The sequence below is a fragment of the Dendrobates tinctorius genome, unplaced genomic scaffold (assembly GCF_039654945.1).
Source record: "Dendrobates tinctorius isolate UK_male_01 unplaced genomic scaffold, ASM3965494v1 ptg000152l, whole genome shotgun sequence".
Classification (NCBI taxonomy): Eukaryota; Metazoa; Chordata; class Amphibia; order Anura; family Dendrobatidae; genus Dendrobates; species Dendrobates tinctorius.
The window spans coordinates 3,043,749-3,067,874 of record NW_027361819.1 but is presented as its reverse complement, the minus strand read 5'-3'; the positions used below and the strand labels follow the sequence as shown (position 1 = coordinate 3,067,874).

The window sequence follows — 24,126 nt, the reverse complement described above, 5'->3', positions numbered from 1 at the left end:
GTTGGTTTTCTTTAGTTTATGTATTGTGGTTTGTTTCTGAGTGTAATTTTGATAATTTTGTAAAATAAAAGAGTTACAGGAGGTAACTCAGGATCAGTAATGTAATGTATTTTACATGCACTCAGACAGCTCCTTTTAGAAGTTGCTGTGCACAAAATTCAGGATCCACGTCACGTGGTGTTATAAATTCGGGACTCATTCAGACGTCAGTTTTTTGCTATCTGTGCTTTTAATGGTTATCACTCTACTATATTATATTGCGGACACTTCTCCGAAGTCTGTGGTCCATGATTTTTCAAGGGCTGTAAGATAAGAAAAGATAGAGAAACTGATGAAGCCTGGAATGCAGGAGCTTTTCTTCATGTTATCACTTCTCTTACCAGCCACATTGTCATCTCTCCCTTGTGCAGCTCTGAGTGACTGCAGTGGGAGGTGTCAGGAGCTTTTCTTCACGTTATCCTCCTTCTTACTATTCAGCCTGTTTTTTTTCTTTTTAATCTGTCATGTATTTTTTTTTTTTGCTCAGAACTAAAGAAATGATCCGGCTCTTCCCATGGGCAGCAGTCTGAGCTGTCAGGTGTTTTCGGTGTAAGATAAGATGTCTACTTAGAAATCCATTACATCTATCTACTTTTATTTATTTTATTTCATAAGTCAATTTTTACTTGTGTACGTCAAGAACGAAGGGTTAAAAGTGAAATGCAATCTTCCGAGCTGGCTGGATTTCAGGCAGCGCCCCCTTGTGGTCTTCACGTTTCCGGCTCCCGTTTGCTCCTGAGGAGGTTTTACGCCTCGTGGGCCCGTGGGTTTATTTTCTGATTTGAGTTTTTTTTTTTTTTTCTCTTTTTGCTCAGTTTGGATCGTTACATGTTGCGTCTGCGACCGATGAGGACACACGAGGACTTCGTCGTTTCATGCATAAATATTTTATTTCATTTCATGCTCAGATCATACAAAAATGTGCAGAGTATACAAACATCGCTGGCTCACGTGACATGCTCCTCATATATTAGTAAAGTTTCCTGCAAGAACATGATATAATAAAAATACATTCTCAATAGCCCCCGATGCCCACCCCACAACAGGTATAGAAAGAAAAGAGGCAGGAGAGAGAGACACCAGAACGGCGGCCGCCTCCAGCAGGGGGCAGCGTCCATGCTCAGCGGCAACCAGTGCAACAGCGGGCGCAGGACCCGAGGGTGCGAAGATCCGGATCACTGATAAAATGATGTCGGGTCTGATGTGCAGCGTGGCGGCATCTAAGCCTGACTAGTCTGATATACCGGTGCAGAATCCCTACCGGTGTGCAGAATTCCTACCGGTGCAGATTCCATACCGGTGCAGATTTTATACCGGTGCAGATTCCACACCGGTGCAGATTCCATACCGGTGCAGATTTTATACCGATGCAGAATCCCCACCGGTGCAGATTTTATACCGATGCAGAATCCCCACCGGTGCAGATTTTATACCGATGCAGAATCCCCACCGGTGCAGATTCCATACCGGTGCAGATTTTATACCGATGCAGAATCCCCACCGGTGCAGATTTCATACCGGTGCAGATTTTATACCGATGCAGATTTTATACCGATGCAGAATCCCCACCGGTGCAGATTTCATACCGATGCAGATTCCATACCGGTGCAGATTTTATACCGATGCAGAATCCCCACTGGTGCAGATTTCATACCGGTGCAGATTTTATACCGATGCAGAATCCCCACTGGTGCAGATTCCATACCGGTGCAGATTTTATACCGATGCAGAATCCCCACCGGTGCAGATTTTATACCGATGCAGATTCCACACCGGTGCAGATTCCATACCGGTGCAGATTTTATACCAATGCAGATTCCATACCATTGCAGATTCCATACCGATGCAGAATCAATACCAGTGCAGATTCCACACCGGTGCAGATTCCATACCAGTGCAGATTCCATACCGATGCAGAATCAATACTGGTGCAGATTTTATACCGATGCAGAATCCCTACAGGTGCAGATTTCATACCGGTGCAGATTCCACACCGGTGCAGGCCCTTACTGGCCACGCATCCTGAAGGATACACTAACTTAAAAGGGATCTGAGCCCCAAAGGCTTGCAATCTAACTGCAAATAAAAACAGACTCAAATGCTGCTATTCCGCCACTATAAGTCCCAGCATGGCTATAAAAAAAAAAAATTCAAGTGTCTCTCTCTTCTTTAGGAAAATCCTTTCACCTCATGTTTCCATCACTTTCCCTCTCTCCGCCATGGAAGAAAGAGGGGTGAGGACCCTCCCCTGCGTGCATGTACTACAAGCAGCATGCAGGACATAGGTGAGTACAGGTAACAGTCATCAGATAGTAGACGGATAGGTAAGGAGATGGCGGCTGGCCAGAGCCAGATGCTCTGCAGAGGGTTCTTGTCCCTCATGTGGAAGGATGAAGGGTTAAATCGACCCAGCCAGCCTCCTCCATATGATCAGTGTAGGAAGGGAGAGGGTTAATAATAACCTGCCCGAAAGGTTAGTGCACATGGGAGAATGAAGGTGAGGCGCTCTGCGGCCAGTGAGTGAGGGTCTGCAGAGCTTTTAGTAAACAATTAGTGATGTCTCATGACAGGCAGGCCATGGATCGGATGGGGGGAGACGTGCTCTGCTGTCTTGTAGCAGATGAAGGGTTAATAGATTGGTGCCCTGCAGCACCAGAGTGAGCCCATTAATAATACATGCACCTGCTATACATACAGTGACCACCGGAGGTCACCACTGCACCATTAGAGATCAACCAATGAGGACATTGTAATAGCATGCGTCTGCAGTGTAATGTGTGTTTGGCGGCATGTGTGTGCGGTGTTATATGTCTGCGGTGTAATGTGTGGTATTATATGTCTGCAGTGTTATATGTGTGCGGTGTTATATGTCTGCGGTGTAATATGTGTGGTGTTATATGTCTGCGGTGTAATGTGTGCGGTATTATATGTCTGCAGTGTTATATGTGTGCGGTGTTATATGTCTGTGGTGTAATATGTGCGGTGTTATATGTCTGCGGTGTAATGTGTGCGGTATTATATGACTGCGGTGTAATGTGTGCGGTGTTATATGTGCTGTGTAATGTCTGCGGTGTTATATGTGCTGTGTAATGTGTGTGTATGTTAGAATATTTGCGGTAATATTATATATGTGTGTCTCAGTGTGCAGCATAATATGTGAAGAGATTTTTGTGGTGTAATTTGTGCAATCAGATTTGTGCAGGATATTTTCGGTAATATATGTGGGGTGGAGTGTGCAGTATAATGAGTAATGAGACGTGTGCAGTGTAATGTGTGTGGTTGTACGTGTAATATGTGATGTATGTGTGGCGGTACGTGTGATGTATGTGTGGCGGTACGTGTGATGTATGTGTGGCGGTACGTGTGATGTATGTGTGGCGGTACGTGTGATGTATGTGTGGCGGTACGTGTGATGTATGTGTGGCGGTACGTGTGATGTATGTGTGGCGGTACGTGTTATGTATGTGTGGTGGTACATGTGATGTATGTGTGGTGTTATGTATGTGTGGCGGCACGTGTTATGTATGTGTGGCGGCACATGTGATGTATGTGTGGTGTTATGTATGTGTGGCGGCACGTGTTATGTATGTGTGGCGGCACATGTGATGTATGTGCGGTGTTATGTATGTGCGGTGTTATGTATGTGCGGCGGCACATGTGATGTATGTGCGGTGTTATGTATGTGTGGCGGCACGTGTTATGTATGTGTGGCGGCACGTGTGATGCATGTGTGGCGGTACGTGTAACGTGTGTGCTTTCTTTCCTGTCGTTATTAGCAGTACAGGATCAGGACTGGATATTTGTGTGTATCACGATGAGACGAGGAGACACACAGACACTCACAGGAGTCGCTATCCGCTCACACTCAGATACACTCACATCCCCTCACACTCACTCCCGGGGTCTCGATCATTTTCCTGGCTGGTGTCTCTGTGGAAATGTGAAGGATTTTCTATGAAACTTTAGGGTCTCCTCACCCCATGATGTCCACAGAGGGGAACAGACTGGCACCAGTTCACAAGACTGCAAAAAAAAAGAAATAACACAGGTGAAAAGTCATCGTCCACCACATCCGCAGCAGCTCAGCACGTGATACCACACATGATAGCATGAGATACAGAGGCTTAACATACAGTGCCTTGAAATAGTCGTCATACCTCATAAACTTTTCTACATTTTTAAAGGGGTGTTCCCATCTTCACAACTTTATCCCTGACCTGTCTGGTGGGCGCCTTGGTTTTCATGATGCTCTTTGAGCCTTAATGTTCCTCAAACCTCTGAGGTCTTCACAAAACAGCTGTAGTTATTCTAAGGAGAAATCACATGCAGTGGACACAACGTACTAATTATCTGACTGGGATAGGATCTTGGAGATGGGAATACCCCTTTAAATGTATTTTATCTCAATTTTCTGTGATTCCAACACAAAGGAGCAACTGTTTCTGAAGTGTTACGGAAATTATACAAGGTTTTCTAATTATTTTAAAGATATAAATCTGATAATTGTTCGCTGCTTTTGTCTTTAGCCTCTGTGGTCTGATTCCCCTAAGTAACATCCTGAGTGACCAATCGCCTCCAGAAGTCGCATAATTAGTACATTACGTCCACCTGGGTGTGATTTCTTCCCAGTATAACTACAGCTGTTCTGTGAAGGCCTCGGAGGCATGTGTGAGAACATTACGGATCAAACAGTATCATGAAAACCAAGGAGCCCACCAGACAGGTCAAGGATAAAGTGGGGGAGAGGAGTAAAGCAGGGTTAGGTTATTAAAAAAAAAAAAATAGCCCAAGCTCTGAACATCTCATGGAGCATCAGTCCATCATCCAAAATGTAAGGAGTATGGCACAACTGCAAACCTACCAAGACATGGCCGTCCACGTAACCAAACATCCCAAGCAAGGAGAACACTAATTTGAGAAGCAGACGGGAGGCTTATGGTCACTAGAGAAGCTACAAAAATCCAGAGCTCGGGGGACGAATCTGTCCACCGGAGAACTATTAGTCATATACTCCACAATTCTGGCCTTTATAGAGGAGCGGCAAGAAGAAAAACATTTTTGAAAGCCATAAGAAGTCCCGTCTGCAGTTTGTAAAAAGCCATGAAGGGGATACAGCAAAGATGTGGAAGAAGGTGCTCTGGTCAGATGAGACCAAAGGAGGACTTTTTGGGCTAAAAACAAAACGCTAAGTATGGTGGAAAATTAACAATGCACATCACCCTGAAAACACCTTCCCCCCCGTCACACATGGCGGTGGCCACATCCTGCTGTGGGGAGGCTTTTCATCAGCAGGGGCAGGGAACATGGTCAGAGTTGATGAAAAGATGGATGGAGCTAAATACCGGGCGATCCTGGAGGAAAACCTGTTAGAAGCTGCAGGAGACCTGAGACTGGGACGTAGTTTACCCTCCAGCAGGACAACAACTCTCAACATCCTGCCAGAGCTACAATTACATCAGAGCATATTCCTGTGTGTGATCGGCGCAGTCACCGACCAGACCCAAATCCCAGAGAATCTGAGTGAAAATTACTGATCACAGACGTTTCCATCCAATGTCACTGAACGAGAGTGAGGGAGCAAAGAAGGGGCAACATGTCACCTCTAGATGTGAAGAGCTGGAGAGGCAGAGCCCAAAAGACTGCAGAGAAAGGTGGGAGAGACAGACCCCAAAAGACTGCAGAGAAAGGTGGGAGAGACAGACCCCAAAAGACTGCAGAGAAAGGTGGGAGAGACAGACCCCAAAAGACTGCAGAGAAAGGTGGGAGAGACAGACCCCAAAAGACTGCAGAGAAAGGTGAAGAGACAGACCCCAAAAGACTGCAGAGAAAGGTGGGAGAGACAGACCCCAAAAGACTGCAGAGAAAGGTGGAGAGACAGACCCCCAAAAGACTGCAGAGAAAGGTGGGAGAGACAGACCCCAAAAGACTGCAGAGAAAGGTGGGAGAAACAGACCCCAAAAGACTGCAGAGAAAGGTGAAGAGACAGACCCCAAAAGACTGCAGAGAAAGGTGGGAGAGACAGACCCCAAAAGACTGCAGAGAAAGGTGGAGAGACAGACCCCCAAAAGACTGCAGAGAAAGGTGGGAGAGACAGACCCCAAAAGACTGCAGAGAAAGGTGAAGAGACAGACCCCAAAAGACTGCAGAGAAAGGTGGAGAGACAGACCCCAAAAGACTGCAGAGAAAGGTGGAGAGACAGACCCCCAAAAGACTGCAGAGAAAGGTGGGAGAGACAGACCCCAAAAGACTGCAGAGAAAGGTGGAGAGACAAACCCCCAAAAGACTGCAGAGAAAGGTGAAGAGACAGACCCCAAAAGACTGCAGAGAAAGGTGGGAGAGACAGACCCCAAAAGACTGCAGAGAAAGGTGGGAGAAACAGACCCCCAAAAGACTGCAGAGAAAGGTGAAGAGACAGACCCCAAAAGACTGCAGAGAAAGGTGGGAGAGACAGACCCCAAAAGACTGCAGAGAAAGGTGGGAGAAACAGACCCCAAAAGACTGCAGAGAAAGGTGAAGAGACAGACCCCAAAAGACTGCAGAGAACGGTGGGAGAGACAGACCCCAAAAGACTGCAGAGAAAGGTGGAGAGACAGAGCCCAAAAGACTGCAGAGAAAGCTGGAGAGACAGAGCCCAAAAGACTGCAGAGAAAGGTGGAGAGACAGACCCCAAAAGACTGCAGAGAAAGGTGGAGAGACAGACCCCCAAAAGACTGCAGAGAAAGGTGAAGAGACAGACCCCAAAAGACTGCAGAGAAAGGTGGGAGAGACAGACCCCAAAAGACTGCAGAGAAAGGTGGGAGAAACAGACCCCCAAAAGACTGCAGAGAAAGGTGAAGAGACAGACCCCAAAAGACTGCAGAGAAAGGTGGGAGAGACAGACCCCAAAAGACTGCAGAGAAAGGTGGGAGAGACAGACCCCAAAAGACTGCAGAGAAAGCTGGAGAGACAGAGCCCAAAAGACTGCAGAGAAAGGTGAAGAGACAGAGCCCAAAAGACTGCAGAGAAAGGTGGAGAGACAAACCCCCAAAAGACTGCAGAGAAAGGTGAAGAGACAGACCCCAAAAGACTGCAGAGAAAGGTGGGAGAGACAGACCCCAAAAGACTGCAGAGAAAGGTGGGAGAAACAGACCCCCAAAAGACTGCAGAGAAAGGTGAAGAGACAGACCCCAAAAGACTGCAGAGAAAGGTGGGAGAAACAGACCCCCAAAAGACTGCAGAGAAAGGTGGGAGAGACAGACCCCAAAAGACTGCAGAGAAAGGTGAAGAGACAGACCCCAAAAGACTGCAGAGAAAGGTGAAGAGACAGACCCCAAAAGACTGCAGCAGTGACTGCAGAGAAAGGAGGTCCTACAAAGTCCTGACCCAGGGGCTGAATACAAATGCACGGCACAATTAAGTTTGTGGACATAATGTGAAAAAATGTGGAAATGTTCACGGTATGTGAATACTTTTTCAAGGCGCCTTATGTTACACCATGATAAGATTAGGTACCCGGCTCAGCAGGCGGTATCACACTTGCCGGCTTAGATACAGTATAACATGTTGTCCCTTGTCTCCTCCTCTAGTGCATTAGTCGGGGGGTATTAGTCGGCGGCGGGCTGGGATCCCCTCTTCCCTCTGGTGTGCATAGCGCCACTTCTCTGCCGCTTTCCTTTCTTCCCCGCGGCCTTTACCCTGTTTCCTCTTTTCCCTTGGCCACCGCCGCCGCCTGTGTTCGCAATGTTACTTCCAAACCACAGAGGATGCAATATTCTCCCAACTCCTTCGGGCCACAGTTCACAGCTGTCTAGACGGAGCCTCGGGTGCCCTCCAGCAGAGCGCAGCCCCCTAGCTGCACCGTCAGCTTCCCGCCGATGCCAGTGCAAGGCGCAGAAATCCTTAACGCAGGCTGGCTCGCTGCCCAGGCCAGCGCCACATCCAGAGCCGGCTGCATGTAACGTGGGCATCATCTGCCAGGCCCCAAAAGAGCCACCACCCAACAGGAAACCAGGGAGGAAGGCAGAGCGCCCTCAGATGAAATATTAACCAGGGAAAAGCACTTAACGTCCTTTATTCCAGCAAAACAAAACCACACGGATCAGGAGCGAACATCCAGATGACGTCTTATAAATGGTCTATAAAGAATTCTGACTTTCTTTCTCACTTCAAACAAGCGTTTGGCTTTCACTGGCTCTGTGCTTCCCTGGACATTGCTGGCTACAGAATGAGTAATCTGAGAACCCCTAAGTGAGCGCACCCCCCCACACACACACACTAAGAAGCCCCCAATTACCACACACACTCACTACAATCTCCCCAATCACCCCACACACAGCATGATGCCCCCAGTGTACCCCTGCAGTATGATGGCCCTCGCAGCCCCCCATGCAGTAGGATCCACCACAGCCCTCCCATACTCACCATATAATGACCGCTCGGCCTCCCAATCCATGGCGTCCAACAGCCCGTCCTCCACTGTATGGTCTGTATGATGCCGCTGTACACTGTATAATGCCTACACAGCCCCCCACATAGCACCATGTCCTGAAAGACCCTAAAATGCATGATGGCCCCTACAGCCCCCTCCCCCACACACAATATGTTGCCCCCACGAGCACTGACTGACAATGAAAAAATCCCACCCAGATATGACTTACCTGGCCCCGTTCCCCCAGCGTTCTGCTCCGGACTGCACTGCTTGTGGACTGAGGCTCCGCGCAGTGTGGACTGAGACTCCGCGCAGTGGGTGCCATCGCGTTACCCCATGATGGCGCTATGAGACTCGGACGCACTGGCTGAATGGTGGAGCGGGGGAGGGGTCGTCTCCCTTTTTCACTATTTTGAAATAGAAATGCCGGGTGGGGATGATGGCGGTGCCGCTCGGCACTGGGCTATCCCAGCTTACTGGTGAAACACCACTGCTTTCAGCCCTTTGGCTGCCCGGCTCCGTGGGCCAGACAGGGAAATCAGACCCTTCCCATGAACACTGGCACCTCAGCGGTCCTGGGTTCATCCTGTGGATACATGATATATTTTATCTACAGGACAACCTAATTTAATTTAAAGCAAAAAAAAAAAAAGAAATGTCGCCATGTACAGAGCCGTAGAGAAGGAAATATACGACCACAGAGATACAGGCGGTCATTACTGACAAGAGGATGAGATGAGACCAGAGAAGCAGAAAAGACCTCGAAAGATTGAATGGAAACCCGAGAGATTGATGGAAAGTGAAATTACAAGAGAGAGAGCGAGTCCTGTGCGTCTCTGTCTGTCACGCTTCACCGGATCCTGCCACCGGCAGCCAACCCGCTGCCCCGCTCCACTGGAGCCCTGACATGGCACGACTAGGAGGGGGCTCCTCATTGTGCCTGATTACTGGGGAGACATGGCGGCCTCTGTCATACCTACCTGCATCCATCCATTAATATCTGACATTTATCCATCCACCATTTATAACTGTATATTTCCCATCTATCCATCTAGCTCATACTTACCTACATCTCAGTCCAAATTATTCTGCAAATTGGATGTAATCTGCTTTTCCCAAAACCTCATGGACTATTCATGTCTCAGGGTCTTTGGATCACTGAAATCAATCTAAGACCCCTGTGATAATTAGTTGACAGGTGAGGCCCAATGGAAGGAAAACTCCTTAAGAAGAAGGACGTTCCACATTATAAAGCAGCCACAAGTTTCAAGCAATATGGGAAAGAAAAGGGATCTCTGCTGCCGTAAAAGCCCCACATAGTGCAATGCCTTGGACAAAATATGAAAACTTTAGATATTTCACGAAAACTTAAGCATGAACATCGTACTGTGAAGAGGTTGGTGGCCGATGCAGAGCACAGACAGGTTTGTGCTAATAAAGGCATAATCAGGAAGGTTTCTGCAGATAAAGGCATAATGAGGAAGGTTTCTGCAGACAAAGGCATAATGAGGAAGGTTTCTGCAGACAGATTTCTCAGATTAAAAGAGCAGCTGCTAAAAAACCATTACAAAGCAGAAAACCGGTATATGAAGCTGCTGGAGCCTCTGGAGTCCTGTGAATTTCGAGGTATAGGATCCTCCAGAGGCTGCAGTTAGGCATAATCCTACTATTCGACCACCCCTAAACAGCGCACTCAAGCAGAAATGGGTGCAGTGGCCCCAACATACATGTGTTTTATGTGGGTAAATGCTGGTGATGGATTCTCTTTAAATCTGGGGACTTACCTCCAAAGTTGATGACGCAGGACACAGTGATGATCAGGAGTCCACCCACCAACGCCACAATGCTCAACAGCTTGGCCACACGGCCCAGTCTGAGGGCCCCGTCCACATCACCTTGTTGGAGGCTGTTACGGGACTGTGGTAAAGGGAACGAGTACAATTAGTAACAGTCCCATCTCATTTGTCCTTTCACAACATCATCTATTGTTCTTCTCCATCATGTCACCCATCATCCTTTCCTGCACCTCCACCTTTCTCCACCACTTAGGCACAACTTCCTACATGACCTACGTCAATCATCAGTCACCATACATCCATGAACCTTTCTCCACTACCTGGGAACAACGTCCTACATGATCTACCTCCATCATCACTTATCATCTTTCCATGGACCTCCACCTTTCTCCACCATCTTGGCACGTCCTACATGACGTACGTCTATCATCACCCACCACACATTCATGCACCTTTCTCCACTACCTGCGAACATGGCTCCATCATCACCCATCATTTCCAATACCTAGCTCCATCATCCCTCAGCATATGCCAAGCTTTATCATTCTTCGCTTTTCCATCTCTGGCCATAGATCACCCTACATCATTCATCTTCTTCCATCATTTCCCTCTCCGTCCATCCCCTCACATCATTATCCTGCACTGAGTGCTCCTCCATCTTGTCATCACCTTTTCTTTCTTCCAAATCCACCTGCTGACAGCCCTCGTTATCCAATCCATCTCTGACCGTCTTCTCCCAGCCCAGCTCCGGCACTGAACATCCCTCCTCTATCCGTCTACTTACCAGCCATGTTGCTATATTCCTACCTCTCTTGATCGTTCCTCTTTCTTGCAGCCCCTCATCACCTCCTTCTGTAATTACCTACCATAACATCAGGAGCAGATGAGGTGTCCCCCACCGCGGTGCGTCTGCCTTGTATTCCGCACCATTCATCTACCCCCGGCCTGAAATCGTCTGCTAATATTCATCGCTTTCACTTTATTTCAATCCATCACACTTAACAAGCCTGTCGTAGAAATCAGCATTGATCGTCTGCACTAAGTGAGAGTTCCTTCCTCTTGATGTGTCACGTTTAGAAAGCCTTCCTTTCTCCATCTTACTCCTGCCGGAATGAATGTCTGAGATCTCATCCGTCCCTGTTTTCCCTTTCTCTACGGTTTGGCCGACCTGTTCTTCTTTCCCATCCATGTCCCGTCTACGATGTGGTCAGGCGTAATTCATTCTCTGCCAGACTCTATTCACAACTCATACTTACACTCAACGACAAAAACCGGGCAACATGCTCAATACGTCTAAGTAATGCTTTAAATTAAGGATCGTAACCAAAAACTGCAGGAAAGCCATGGCCGGCTTGCACCATACTTGTCCACCATCTATGCACGCATCTCGTATACCTGTGGCAAGTTCCATGAGAAGATGACTAAACTCATACGTTGTGTCGAGATGGAGAGAACAGCCAAGAGCCAAATATGATGTAAAGGACCAATGCACACATGCTCCATAGCCACAAAACACAACGGACACTTTTTTCCTTACCATGATGGAATACACAAAGCCCACTATGTTGACTGGCCACATAGGGCAAAAACAGGACAGGATGGCAATGACGAGATAGTCCTTTGGCTTTTCTGGCTCAATGCCGCTGGCAGTGGCAGTAGACCCTTGTCGGCAGAGACTTGGCCGGGGAGAGTTGGATGCAGCTTGAGCCAGCCGTCCTTCTGAACCAGTCAGGCTGGGGGCACGAGGTCCTCCGTTGGCTGCCGGCTGGGCCTTCAAGTCATTGAGCGATGAAGCTTTGGATTGGATGGTCACAGATGGTTCCACTTCAGATCCAGCAGCCTCCTGAGCAGGCTCTGGTTCCTCTACCACCACCACAGTAGTAGAACATACTGGTTCTGAGGGCTCCGCCGGGGTAGTCTCCACCTCAGGTGGAGGCCCCGTATCTGCAGGAGGTGTTGCCATGGGTAAAGGAGCCAGTGGAGAAGGTTGAAAAGAAGGGAGAAAAATGGGCCCAGAAGAGAGACGTCAAGAAGGAAAGCAAGAGCGGAAATCTAAAAACGAGGAACAAAGAGAAGAGTCATATACTGGGCTGGTGAGTATGGAGAGGTTAGCTTTTATCAGGGACATTGGGGACAAAAGCCAAGAAGACCCCCTGGTCCATAACATACACTGTGCTGGGACCATTCTCTATATATTCTAACGTTATTTACCCTTATTATACCATGGACATGCAATATAACTCCTACTATTACCCGTGACTCCCGCCATTGTGCACCAAAGAAGCTCACTGCAACTCCGAGCTTCTCATAACTCCTCCTCATCATTACCGCTCTTCTCATAGAAGCTTGTGATAACGCCTCCTATTATTCTTTATAAGGCCTCCCATGATAGAAGCGCTCAATAACTCCACTTATTGGTTCTCTTAACTCCTCCTTCAAGTCTTCATAACCCCTCCTATTTCTGATAACTCCTCCCACCTGACAAAACCTGTACACACACAATACTGTACACACCTGACACCCCCTATACACACAATACTGTACACACCTGACACCCCCTATACACACTGTACACACAATACTGTACACACCTGACACCCCCTATACACACAATACTGTACACACCTGACACCCCCTATACACACTGTACACACAATACTGTACACACCTGACACCCCCTATACACACACAATACTGTACACACCTGACACCCCCTATACACACTGTACACACAATACTGTACACACCTGACACCCCCTATACACACTGTACACACAATACTGTACACAACTGACACCCCCTATACACACTGTACACACAATACTGTACACACCTGACACCCCCTATACACACAATACTGTACACACCTGACACCCCCTATACACACTGTACACACAATACTGTACACACCTGACACCCCCTATACACACTGTACACACAATACTGTACACAACTGACACCCCCTATACACACTGTACACACAATACTGTACCCACCTGACACCCCCTGTACACACAATACTGTACACACCTGACACCCCCTATACACACACAATACTGTACACACCTGACACCCCCTATACACACTGTACACACACAATACTGTACACACCTGACACCCCCTATACACACACAATACTGTACACACCTGACACCCCCTATACACACTGTACACACACACAATACTATACACACCTGACACCCCCTATACACACACAATACTGTACCCACCTGACACCCCCTATACACACTGTACACACAATACTGTACACACCTGACACCCCCTATACACACAATACTGTACACACCTGACACCCCCTATACACACAATACTGTACACACCTGACACACCCTATACACACACAATACTGTACACACCTGACACCCCCTATACACACTGTACACACACAATACTGTACACACCTGACACCCCCTATACACACACAATACTGTACACACCTGACACCCCCTATACACACTGTACACACACACAATACTATACACACCTGACACCCCCTATACACACACAATACTGTACCCACCTGACACCCCCTATACACACTGTACACACAATACTGTACACACCTGACACCCCCTATACACACACAATACTGTACACACCTGACACCCCCTATACACACTGTACACACAATACTGTACACACCTGACATCCCCTATACACACAATACTGTACACACCTGACACCCCCTATACACACACAATACTGTACACACCTGACACCCCCTATACACACTGTACACACAATACTGTACACACCTGACATCCCCAATACACACACAATACTGTACACACCTGACACCCCCTATACACACAATACTGTACACACCTGACACCCCCTATACACACTGTACACACAATACTGTACACACCTGACACACAATACTGTACACACCTGACACCCCCTATACACACTGTACACACAATACTGTACACACCTGACACCCCCTATACACACACAATACTGTACACACCTGACACCCCCTATACACACTGTACACACAATACTGTACACACCTGACACCCCCTATACACACTGTACACACAATACTGTACACACCTGACATCCCCTATACACACACAATACTGTGCACACCTGACACCCCCTATACACACAATACTGTACACACCTGACACCCCTATACACACACAATACTGTACACACCTGACACCCCCTATACACACTGTACACACAATACTGTACACACCTGACATCCCCTATACACACACAATACTGTACACACCTGACACACCCTATACACACTGTTCACACACAATACTGTACACACCTGACACCCCTATACACACACAATACTGTACACACCTGACACCCCCTATACACACTGTACACATACACAATACTGCACACACCTGACATCCCCTATACACACTGTACACACACAATACTGCACATACCTGACACCCCCTATACACACACACACAATACTGTACACACCTGACACCCCCTATACACACTGTACACACACACAATACTGTACACACCTGACACCACCTATACACACAATACTGTACACACCTGACACCCCCTATACACACTGTACACACAATACTGTACACACCTACCACCCCCTATACACACTGTACACACAATACTGTACACACCTGACACCCCCTATACACACAATACTGTACACACCTGACACCCCCTATACACACAATACTGTACACACCTGACACACCCTATACACACACAATACTGTACACACCTGACACCCCCTATACACACACAATACTGTACACACCTGACACCCCCTATACACACTGTACACACACACAATACTATACACACCTGACACCCCCTATACACACACAATACTGTACCCACCTGACACCCCCTATACACACTGTACACACAATACTGTACACACCTGACACCCCCTATACACACACAATACTGTACACACCTGACACCCCCTATACACACTGTACACACAATACTGTACACACCTGACATCCCCTATACACACAATACTGTACACACCTGACACCCCCTATACACACACAATACTGTACACACCTGACACCCCCTATACACACTGTACACACAATACTGTACACACCTGACATCCCCAATACACACACAATACTGTACACACCTGACACCCCCTATACACACACAATACTGTACACACCTGACACCCCCTATACACACTGTACACACAATACTGTACACACCTGACACCCCCTATACACACACAATGCTGTACACACCTGACACCCCCTATACACACTGTACACACAATACTGTACACACCTGACACCCCCTATACACACACAATACTGTACACACCTGACACCCCCTATACACACTGTACACACAATACTGTACACACCTGACACCCCCTATACACACAATACTGTACACACCTGACACCCCCTATACACACTGTACACACAATACTGTACACACCTGACATCCCCTATACACACAATACTGTACACATCTGACATCCCCTATACACACACAATACTGTACACACCTGACACCCCCTATACACACTGTACACACAATACTGTACACACCTGACATCCCCTATACACACACAATACTGTGCACACCTGACACCCCCTATACACACAATACTGTACACACCTGACACCCCTATACACACACAATACTGTACACACCTGACACCCCCTATACACACTGTACACACAATACTGTACACACCTGACATCCCCAATACACACACAATACTGTACACACCTGACACACCCTATACACACTGTTCACACACTACTGTACACACCTGACAACCCCTATACACACTGTACACACACAATACTGTACACACCTGACACCCCCTATACACACTGTACACATACACAATACTGTACACACCTGACACCCCTATACACACTGTACACATACACAATACTGCACACACCTGACATCCCCTATACACACTGTACACACCTCACACCCTATACACACTGTACACACACAATACTGCACATACCTGACACCCCCTATACACACACACACACAATACTGTACACACCTGACACCCCCTATACACACTGTACACACACACACAATACTGTACACACCTGACACCACCTATACACACAATACTGTACACACCTGACACCCCCTATACACACTGTACACACAATACTGTACACACCTACCACCCCCTATACACACTGTACACACAATACTGTACACACCTGACACCCCCTATACACACAATACTGTACACACCTGACACCCCCTATACACACAATACTGTACACACCTGACACACCCTATACACACACAATACTGTACACACCTGACACCCCCTATACACACTGTACACACACAATACTGTACACACCTGACACCCCCTATACACACACAATACTGTACACACCTGACACCCCCTATACACACTGTACACACACACAATACTATACACACCTGACACCCCCTATACACACACAATACTGTACCCACCTGACACCCCCTATACACACTGTACACAATACTGTACACACCTGACACCCCCTATACACACACAATACTATACACACCTGACACCCCCTATACACACACAATACTGTACCCACCTGACACCCCCTATACACACTGTACACACAATACTGTACACACCTGACATCCCCAATACACACACAATACTGTACACACCTGACACCCCCTATACACACACAATACTGTACACACCTGACACCCCCTATACACACACAATACTGTACACACCTGACACCCCCTATACACACTGTACACACAATACTGTACACACCTGACACCCCCTATACACACACAATACTGTACACACCTGACACCCCCTATACACACTGTACACACAATACTGTACACACCTGACACCCCCTATACACACACAATACTGTACACACCTGACACCCCCTATACACACTGTACACACAATACTGTACACACCTGACATCCCCTATACACACAATACTGTACACATCTGACATCCCCTATACACACACAATACTGTACACACCTGACACCCCCTATACACACTGTACACACAATACTGTACACACCTGACATCCCCTATACACACACAATACTGTGCACACCTGACACCCCCTATACACACAATACTGTACACACCTGACACCCCCTATACACACAATACTGTACACACCTGACACCCCCTATACACACACTATACTGTACACACACAATACTGTACACACCTGACACCCCCTATACACACTGTATACACAATACTGTACACACCTGACATCCCCTATACACACACAATACTGTACACACCTGACACACCCTATACACACACAATACTGTACACACCTGACACCCCCTATACACACTGTACACATACACAATACTGTAAACACCTGACACCCCTATACACACTGTACACATACACAATACTGCACACACCTGACATCCCCTATACACACTGTACACACCTCACACACTATACACACTGTACACACACAATACTGCACATACCTGACACCCCCTATACACACACACACAATACTGTACACACCTGACACCCCCTATACACACTGTACACACACACACACAATACTGTACACACCTGACACCACCTATACACACATTGTACACATACACAATACTGTACACACCTGACACCCCCTATACACACTGTACACACACACACAATACTGTACACACCTGACATCCCCTATACACACAATACTGTACACACCTGACACCACCTATACACACTGTACACACACACACAATACTGTACACACCTGACACCCCCTATACACACTGTACACACACACAATACTGTGCACACCTGACACCCCCTATACACACATTGTACACATACTCACAATACTGTACACACCTGACACCCCCTATACACACTCAATACTGTACACACCTGACACCCCCTATACACACACAATACTGTACACACCTGACACCCCCTATACACACTGTACACACAATACTGTACACACCTGACACCCCCTATACACACTGTACACACACACAATACTGTACACACCTGACACCCCCTATACACACTGTACACACACACAATACTGTGCACACCTGACACCCCTATAAACACACAATACTGTACCCACCTGACACCCCCTATACACACGATACTGTGCACACCTGACACCCCTATACACACTGTACACACGCAATACTGTACACACCTGACACCGCCTATACACACTGTACACACAATACAGTACATACCTGACACCCCCTATACACACACAATACTGTACACACCTGACACCCCCTACACACTGTACACACACAATACTGTACACACCTGACACCCCCTATACACACTGTACACACAATACTGTGCTCACCTGACACCCCCTATACACACACAATACAGTACAAACCTGACACCCCCTATACACACTGTACACACAATACTGTACCCACCAGACACCCCTATACACACTGTACACACACAATACTGTACCCACCTGACACCCCTATACACACACAATACTGTACACACCTGACACCCCCTATACACACACAATACTGTACACACCTGACACCCCCTATACACACAGTACACACAATACTGTGCACACCTGACACCCCCTATACACAGTGTACACACACAATACTGTACACACCTGACACCCCCTATACACACTGTACACACACAATACTGTACCCACCTGACACCCCCTATACACACTGTACACACACACATAATACTGTGCACACCTGACACCCCCTATACACACACAATACAGTACAAACCTGACACCCCCTATACACACTGTACACACAATACTGTACCCACCAGACACCCCTATACACACTGTACACACACAATACTGTGCACACCTGATATCCCCTTTACACACACAATACTGTACCCACCTGACACCCCTATACACAGTGTACACACACACAATACTGTACCCACCTGACACCCCTATACACACTGTACACACACACAATACTGTGCACACCTGACATCCCCTATACACAGTGTACACACACACACAATACTGTACCCAAATGACACCCCTATACACACACAGAATACTGTGCACACCTGACATCCCCTATACACACACACAATACTGTACCCACCTGACACCCCTATACACACTGTAAACACACAATACTGTACAAACCTGACACCCCTATACACACTGTACACACACAATACTGTACACACCTGACACTCCTATACACACTGTACACACAATACTGTACCCACCTGACACCCCCTATACACACACAATACAGTACAAACCTGACACCCCCTATACACATTGTACACACACAATACTGTACCCACCTGACTATACACACTGTACACACAATACTGTACCCACCTGACACCCCCTATACACACTGTGCACACACAATACTATACACACCTGACACCCCTATACACACTGTACACACACAATACTGTACACACCTGACACCCCCTATACACACAATACTGTACACACCTGACACCCCCTATACACACTGTACACACACTATACTGTACACACCTGACACCCCCTATACACACTGTACACACACAATACTGTGCTCACCTGACACCCCTATACACACAATACAGTACAAACCTGACACCCCCTATACACATTGTACACACACAATACTGTACCCACCTGACTATACACACTGTACACACAATACTGTACCCACCTGACACCCCCTATACACACTGTGCACACACAATACTATACACACCTGACACCCCTATACACACTGTACACACACAATACTGTACACACCTGACACCCCCTATACACACAATACTGTACACACCTGACACCCCCTATACACACTGTACACACACTATACTGTACACACCTGACACCCCCTATACACACTGTACACACACAATACTGTACACACCTGACACCCCCTATACACACTGTACACACACTATACTGTGCACACCTGACACCCCCTATACACACAATACTGTGCACACCTGACACCCCCTATACACACAATACTATACACACCTGACACCCCCTATACACACTGTACACACACAATACTGTACACACCTGACATCCCCAATACACACACTATACTGTACACACCTGACACCCCCTACACACTGTACACACACAATACTGTACACACCTGACACCCCCTATACACAGTGTACACACACAATACTGTGCACACCTGACACCCCCTATACACACTGTACACACACACAATACTGTACCCACCTGACACCCCTATACACACTGTACACACACAATACTGTGCACACCTGATATCCCCTTTACACACACAATACTGTACCCACCTGACACCCCTATACACAGTGTACACACACACAATACTGTACCCACCTGACACCCCTATACACACTGTACACACACAATACTATACACACCTGACACCCCTATACACACTGTACACACACAATACTGTACACACCTGACACCCCCTATACACACTGTACACACAATACTGTACACACCTGACACCCCCTATACACACTGTACACACACAATACTGTACACACCTGACACCCCCTATACACACTGTACACACACAATACTGTACACACCTGACATCCCCAATACACACACTATACTGTACACACCTGACACCCCCTATACACACTGTACACACACAATACTGTACACACCTGACACCCCCTATACACACTGTACACACACAATACTGTACACACCTGACACCCCCTATACACACTGTACACACACAATACTGTACACACCTGACACCCCCTATACACACTGTACACACACTATACTGTGCACACCTGACACCCCCTATACACACAATACTGTGCACACCTGACACCCCCTATACACACAATACTATACACACCTGACACCCCCTATACACACTGTGCACACAATACTGTACCCACCTAACACCCCTATACACACTGTACACACACAATACTATACACACCTGACACCCCCTATACACACTGTACACACAATACTGTACACACCTGACACCCCCTATACACACTGTACACACAATACTGTACACACCTGACACCCCCTATACACACAATACTGTGCACACCTGACACCCCCTATACACACACAATACTGTACACACCTGACACCCCCTATACACACTGTACACACAATACTGTACACACCTGACATCCCCAATACACACACAATACTGTACACACCTGACACCCCCTATACACACAATACTGTACACACCTGACACCCCCTATACACACTGTACACACAATACTGTACACACCTGACACACAATACTGTACACACCTGACACCCCCTATACACACTGTACACACAATACTGTACACACCTGACACCCCCTATACACACACAATACTGTACACACCTGACACCCCCTATACACACTGTACACACAATACTGTACACACCTGACACCCCCTATACACACTGTACACACAATACTGTACACACCTGACATCCCCTATACACACACAATACTGTGCACACCTGACACCCCCTATACACACAATACTGTACACACCTGACACCCCTATACACACACAATACTGTACACACCTGACACCCCCTATACACACTGTACACACAATACTGTACACACCTGACATCCCCTATACACACACAATACTGTACACACCTGACACACCCTATACACACTGTTCACACACAATACTGTACACACCTGACACCCCTATACACACACAATACTGTACACACCTGACACCCCCTATACACACTGTACACATACACAATACTGCACACACCTGACATCCCCTATACACACTGTACACACACAATACTGCACATACCTGACACCCCCTATACACACACACACAATACTGTACACACCTGACACCCCCTATACACACTGTACACACACACAATACTGTACACACCTGACACCACCTATACACACAATACTGTACACACCTGACACCCCCTATACACACTGTACACACAATACTGTACACACCTACCACCCCCTATACACACTGTACACACAATACTGTACACACCTGACACCCCCTATACACACAATACTGTACACACCTGACACCCCCTATACACACAATACTGTACACACCTGACACACCCTATACACACACAATACTGTACACACCTGACACCCCCTATACACACACAATACTGTACACACCTGACACCCCCTATACACACTGTACACACACACAATACTATACACACCTGACACCCCCTATACACACACAATACTGTACCCACCTGACACCCCCTATACACACTGTACACACAATACTGTACACACCTGACACCCCCTATACACACACAATACTGTACACACCTGACACCCCCTATACACACTGTACACACAATACTGTACACACCTGACATCCCCTATACACACAATACTGTACACACCTGACACCCCCTATACACACACAATACTGTACACACCTGACACCCCCTATACACACTGTACACACAATACTGTACACACCTGACATCCCCAATACACACACAATACTGTACACACCTGACACCCCCTATACACACACAATACTGTACACACCTGACACCCCCTATACACACTGTACACACAATACTGTACACACCTGACACCCCCTATACACACACAATGCTGTACACACCTGACACCCCCTATACACACTGTACACACAATACTGTACACACCTGACACCCCCTATACACACACAATACTGTACACACCTGACACCCCCTATACACACTGTACACACAATACTGTACACACCTGACACCCCCTATACACACAATACTGTACACACCTGACACCCCCTATACACACTGTACACACAATACTGTACACACCTGACATCCCCTATACACACAATACTGTACACATCTGACATCCCCTATACACACACAATACTGTACACACCTGACACCCCCTATACACACTGTACACACAATACTGTACACACCTGACATCCCCTATACACACACAATACTGTGCACACCTGACACCCCCTATACACACAATACTGTACACACCTGACACCCCTATACACACACAATACTGTACACACCTGACACCCCCTATACACACTGTACACACAATACTGTACACACCTGACATCCCCAATACACACACAATACTGTACACACCTGACACACCCTATACACACTGTTCACACACTACTGTACACACCTGACAACCCCTATACACACTGTACACACACAATACTGTACACACCTGACACCCCCTATACACACTGTACACATACACAATACTGTACACACCTGACACCCCTATACACACTGTACACATACACAATACTGCACACACCTGACATCCCCTATACACACTGTACACACCTCACACCCTATACACACTGTACACACACAATACTGCACATACCTGACACCCCCTATACACACACACACACAATACTGTACACACCTGACACCCCCTATACACACTGTACACACACACACAATACTGTACACACCTGACACCACCTATACACACAATACTGTACACACCTGACACCCCCTATACACACTGTACACACAATACTGTACACACCTACCACCCCCTATACACACTGTACACACAATACTGTACACACCTGACACCCCCTATACACACAATACTGTACACACCTGACACCCCCTATACACACAATACTGTACACACCTGACACACCCTATACACACACAATACTGTACACACCTGACACCCCCTATACACACTGTACACACACAATACTGTACACACCTGACACCCCCTATACACACACAATACTGTACACACCTGACACCCCCTATACACACTGTACACACACACAATACTATACACACCTGACACCCCCTATACACACACAATACTGTACCCACCTGACACCCCCTATACACACTGTACACAATACTGTACACACCTGACACC

The 24,126-nt window shown here is 47.2% G+C and overlaps 1 protein-coding gene across 2 annotated transcripts in view; it reads right to left on the bottom strand.

Moving 5' to 3' along the window:
• Positions 1–910: 910 nt before the first annotated feature.
• PRRT2 (proline rich transmembrane protein 2) overlaps positions 911–24,126 on the bottom strand; it is a 48,000-nt gene continuing 24,784 nt past the window's right edge. For both annotated transcript variants that reach the window (XM_073547336.1, XM_073547335.1), the window contains exons 2-4: positions 11,780–12,294; positions 10,231–10,363; positions 911–4,062 (exon numbers count right to left, since the gene is read on the bottom strand). In XM_073547336.1, coding sequence (XP_073403437.1) covers positions 4,055–4,062; positions 10,231–10,363; positions 11,780–12,205 — 567 coding nt within the window. In that variant the 5' untranslated portion in view covers positions 12,206–12,294 and the 3' untranslated portion in view covers positions 911–4,054. The remainder of the gene's footprint in view (positions 4,063–10,230; positions 10,364–11,779; positions 12,295–24,126) is intronic.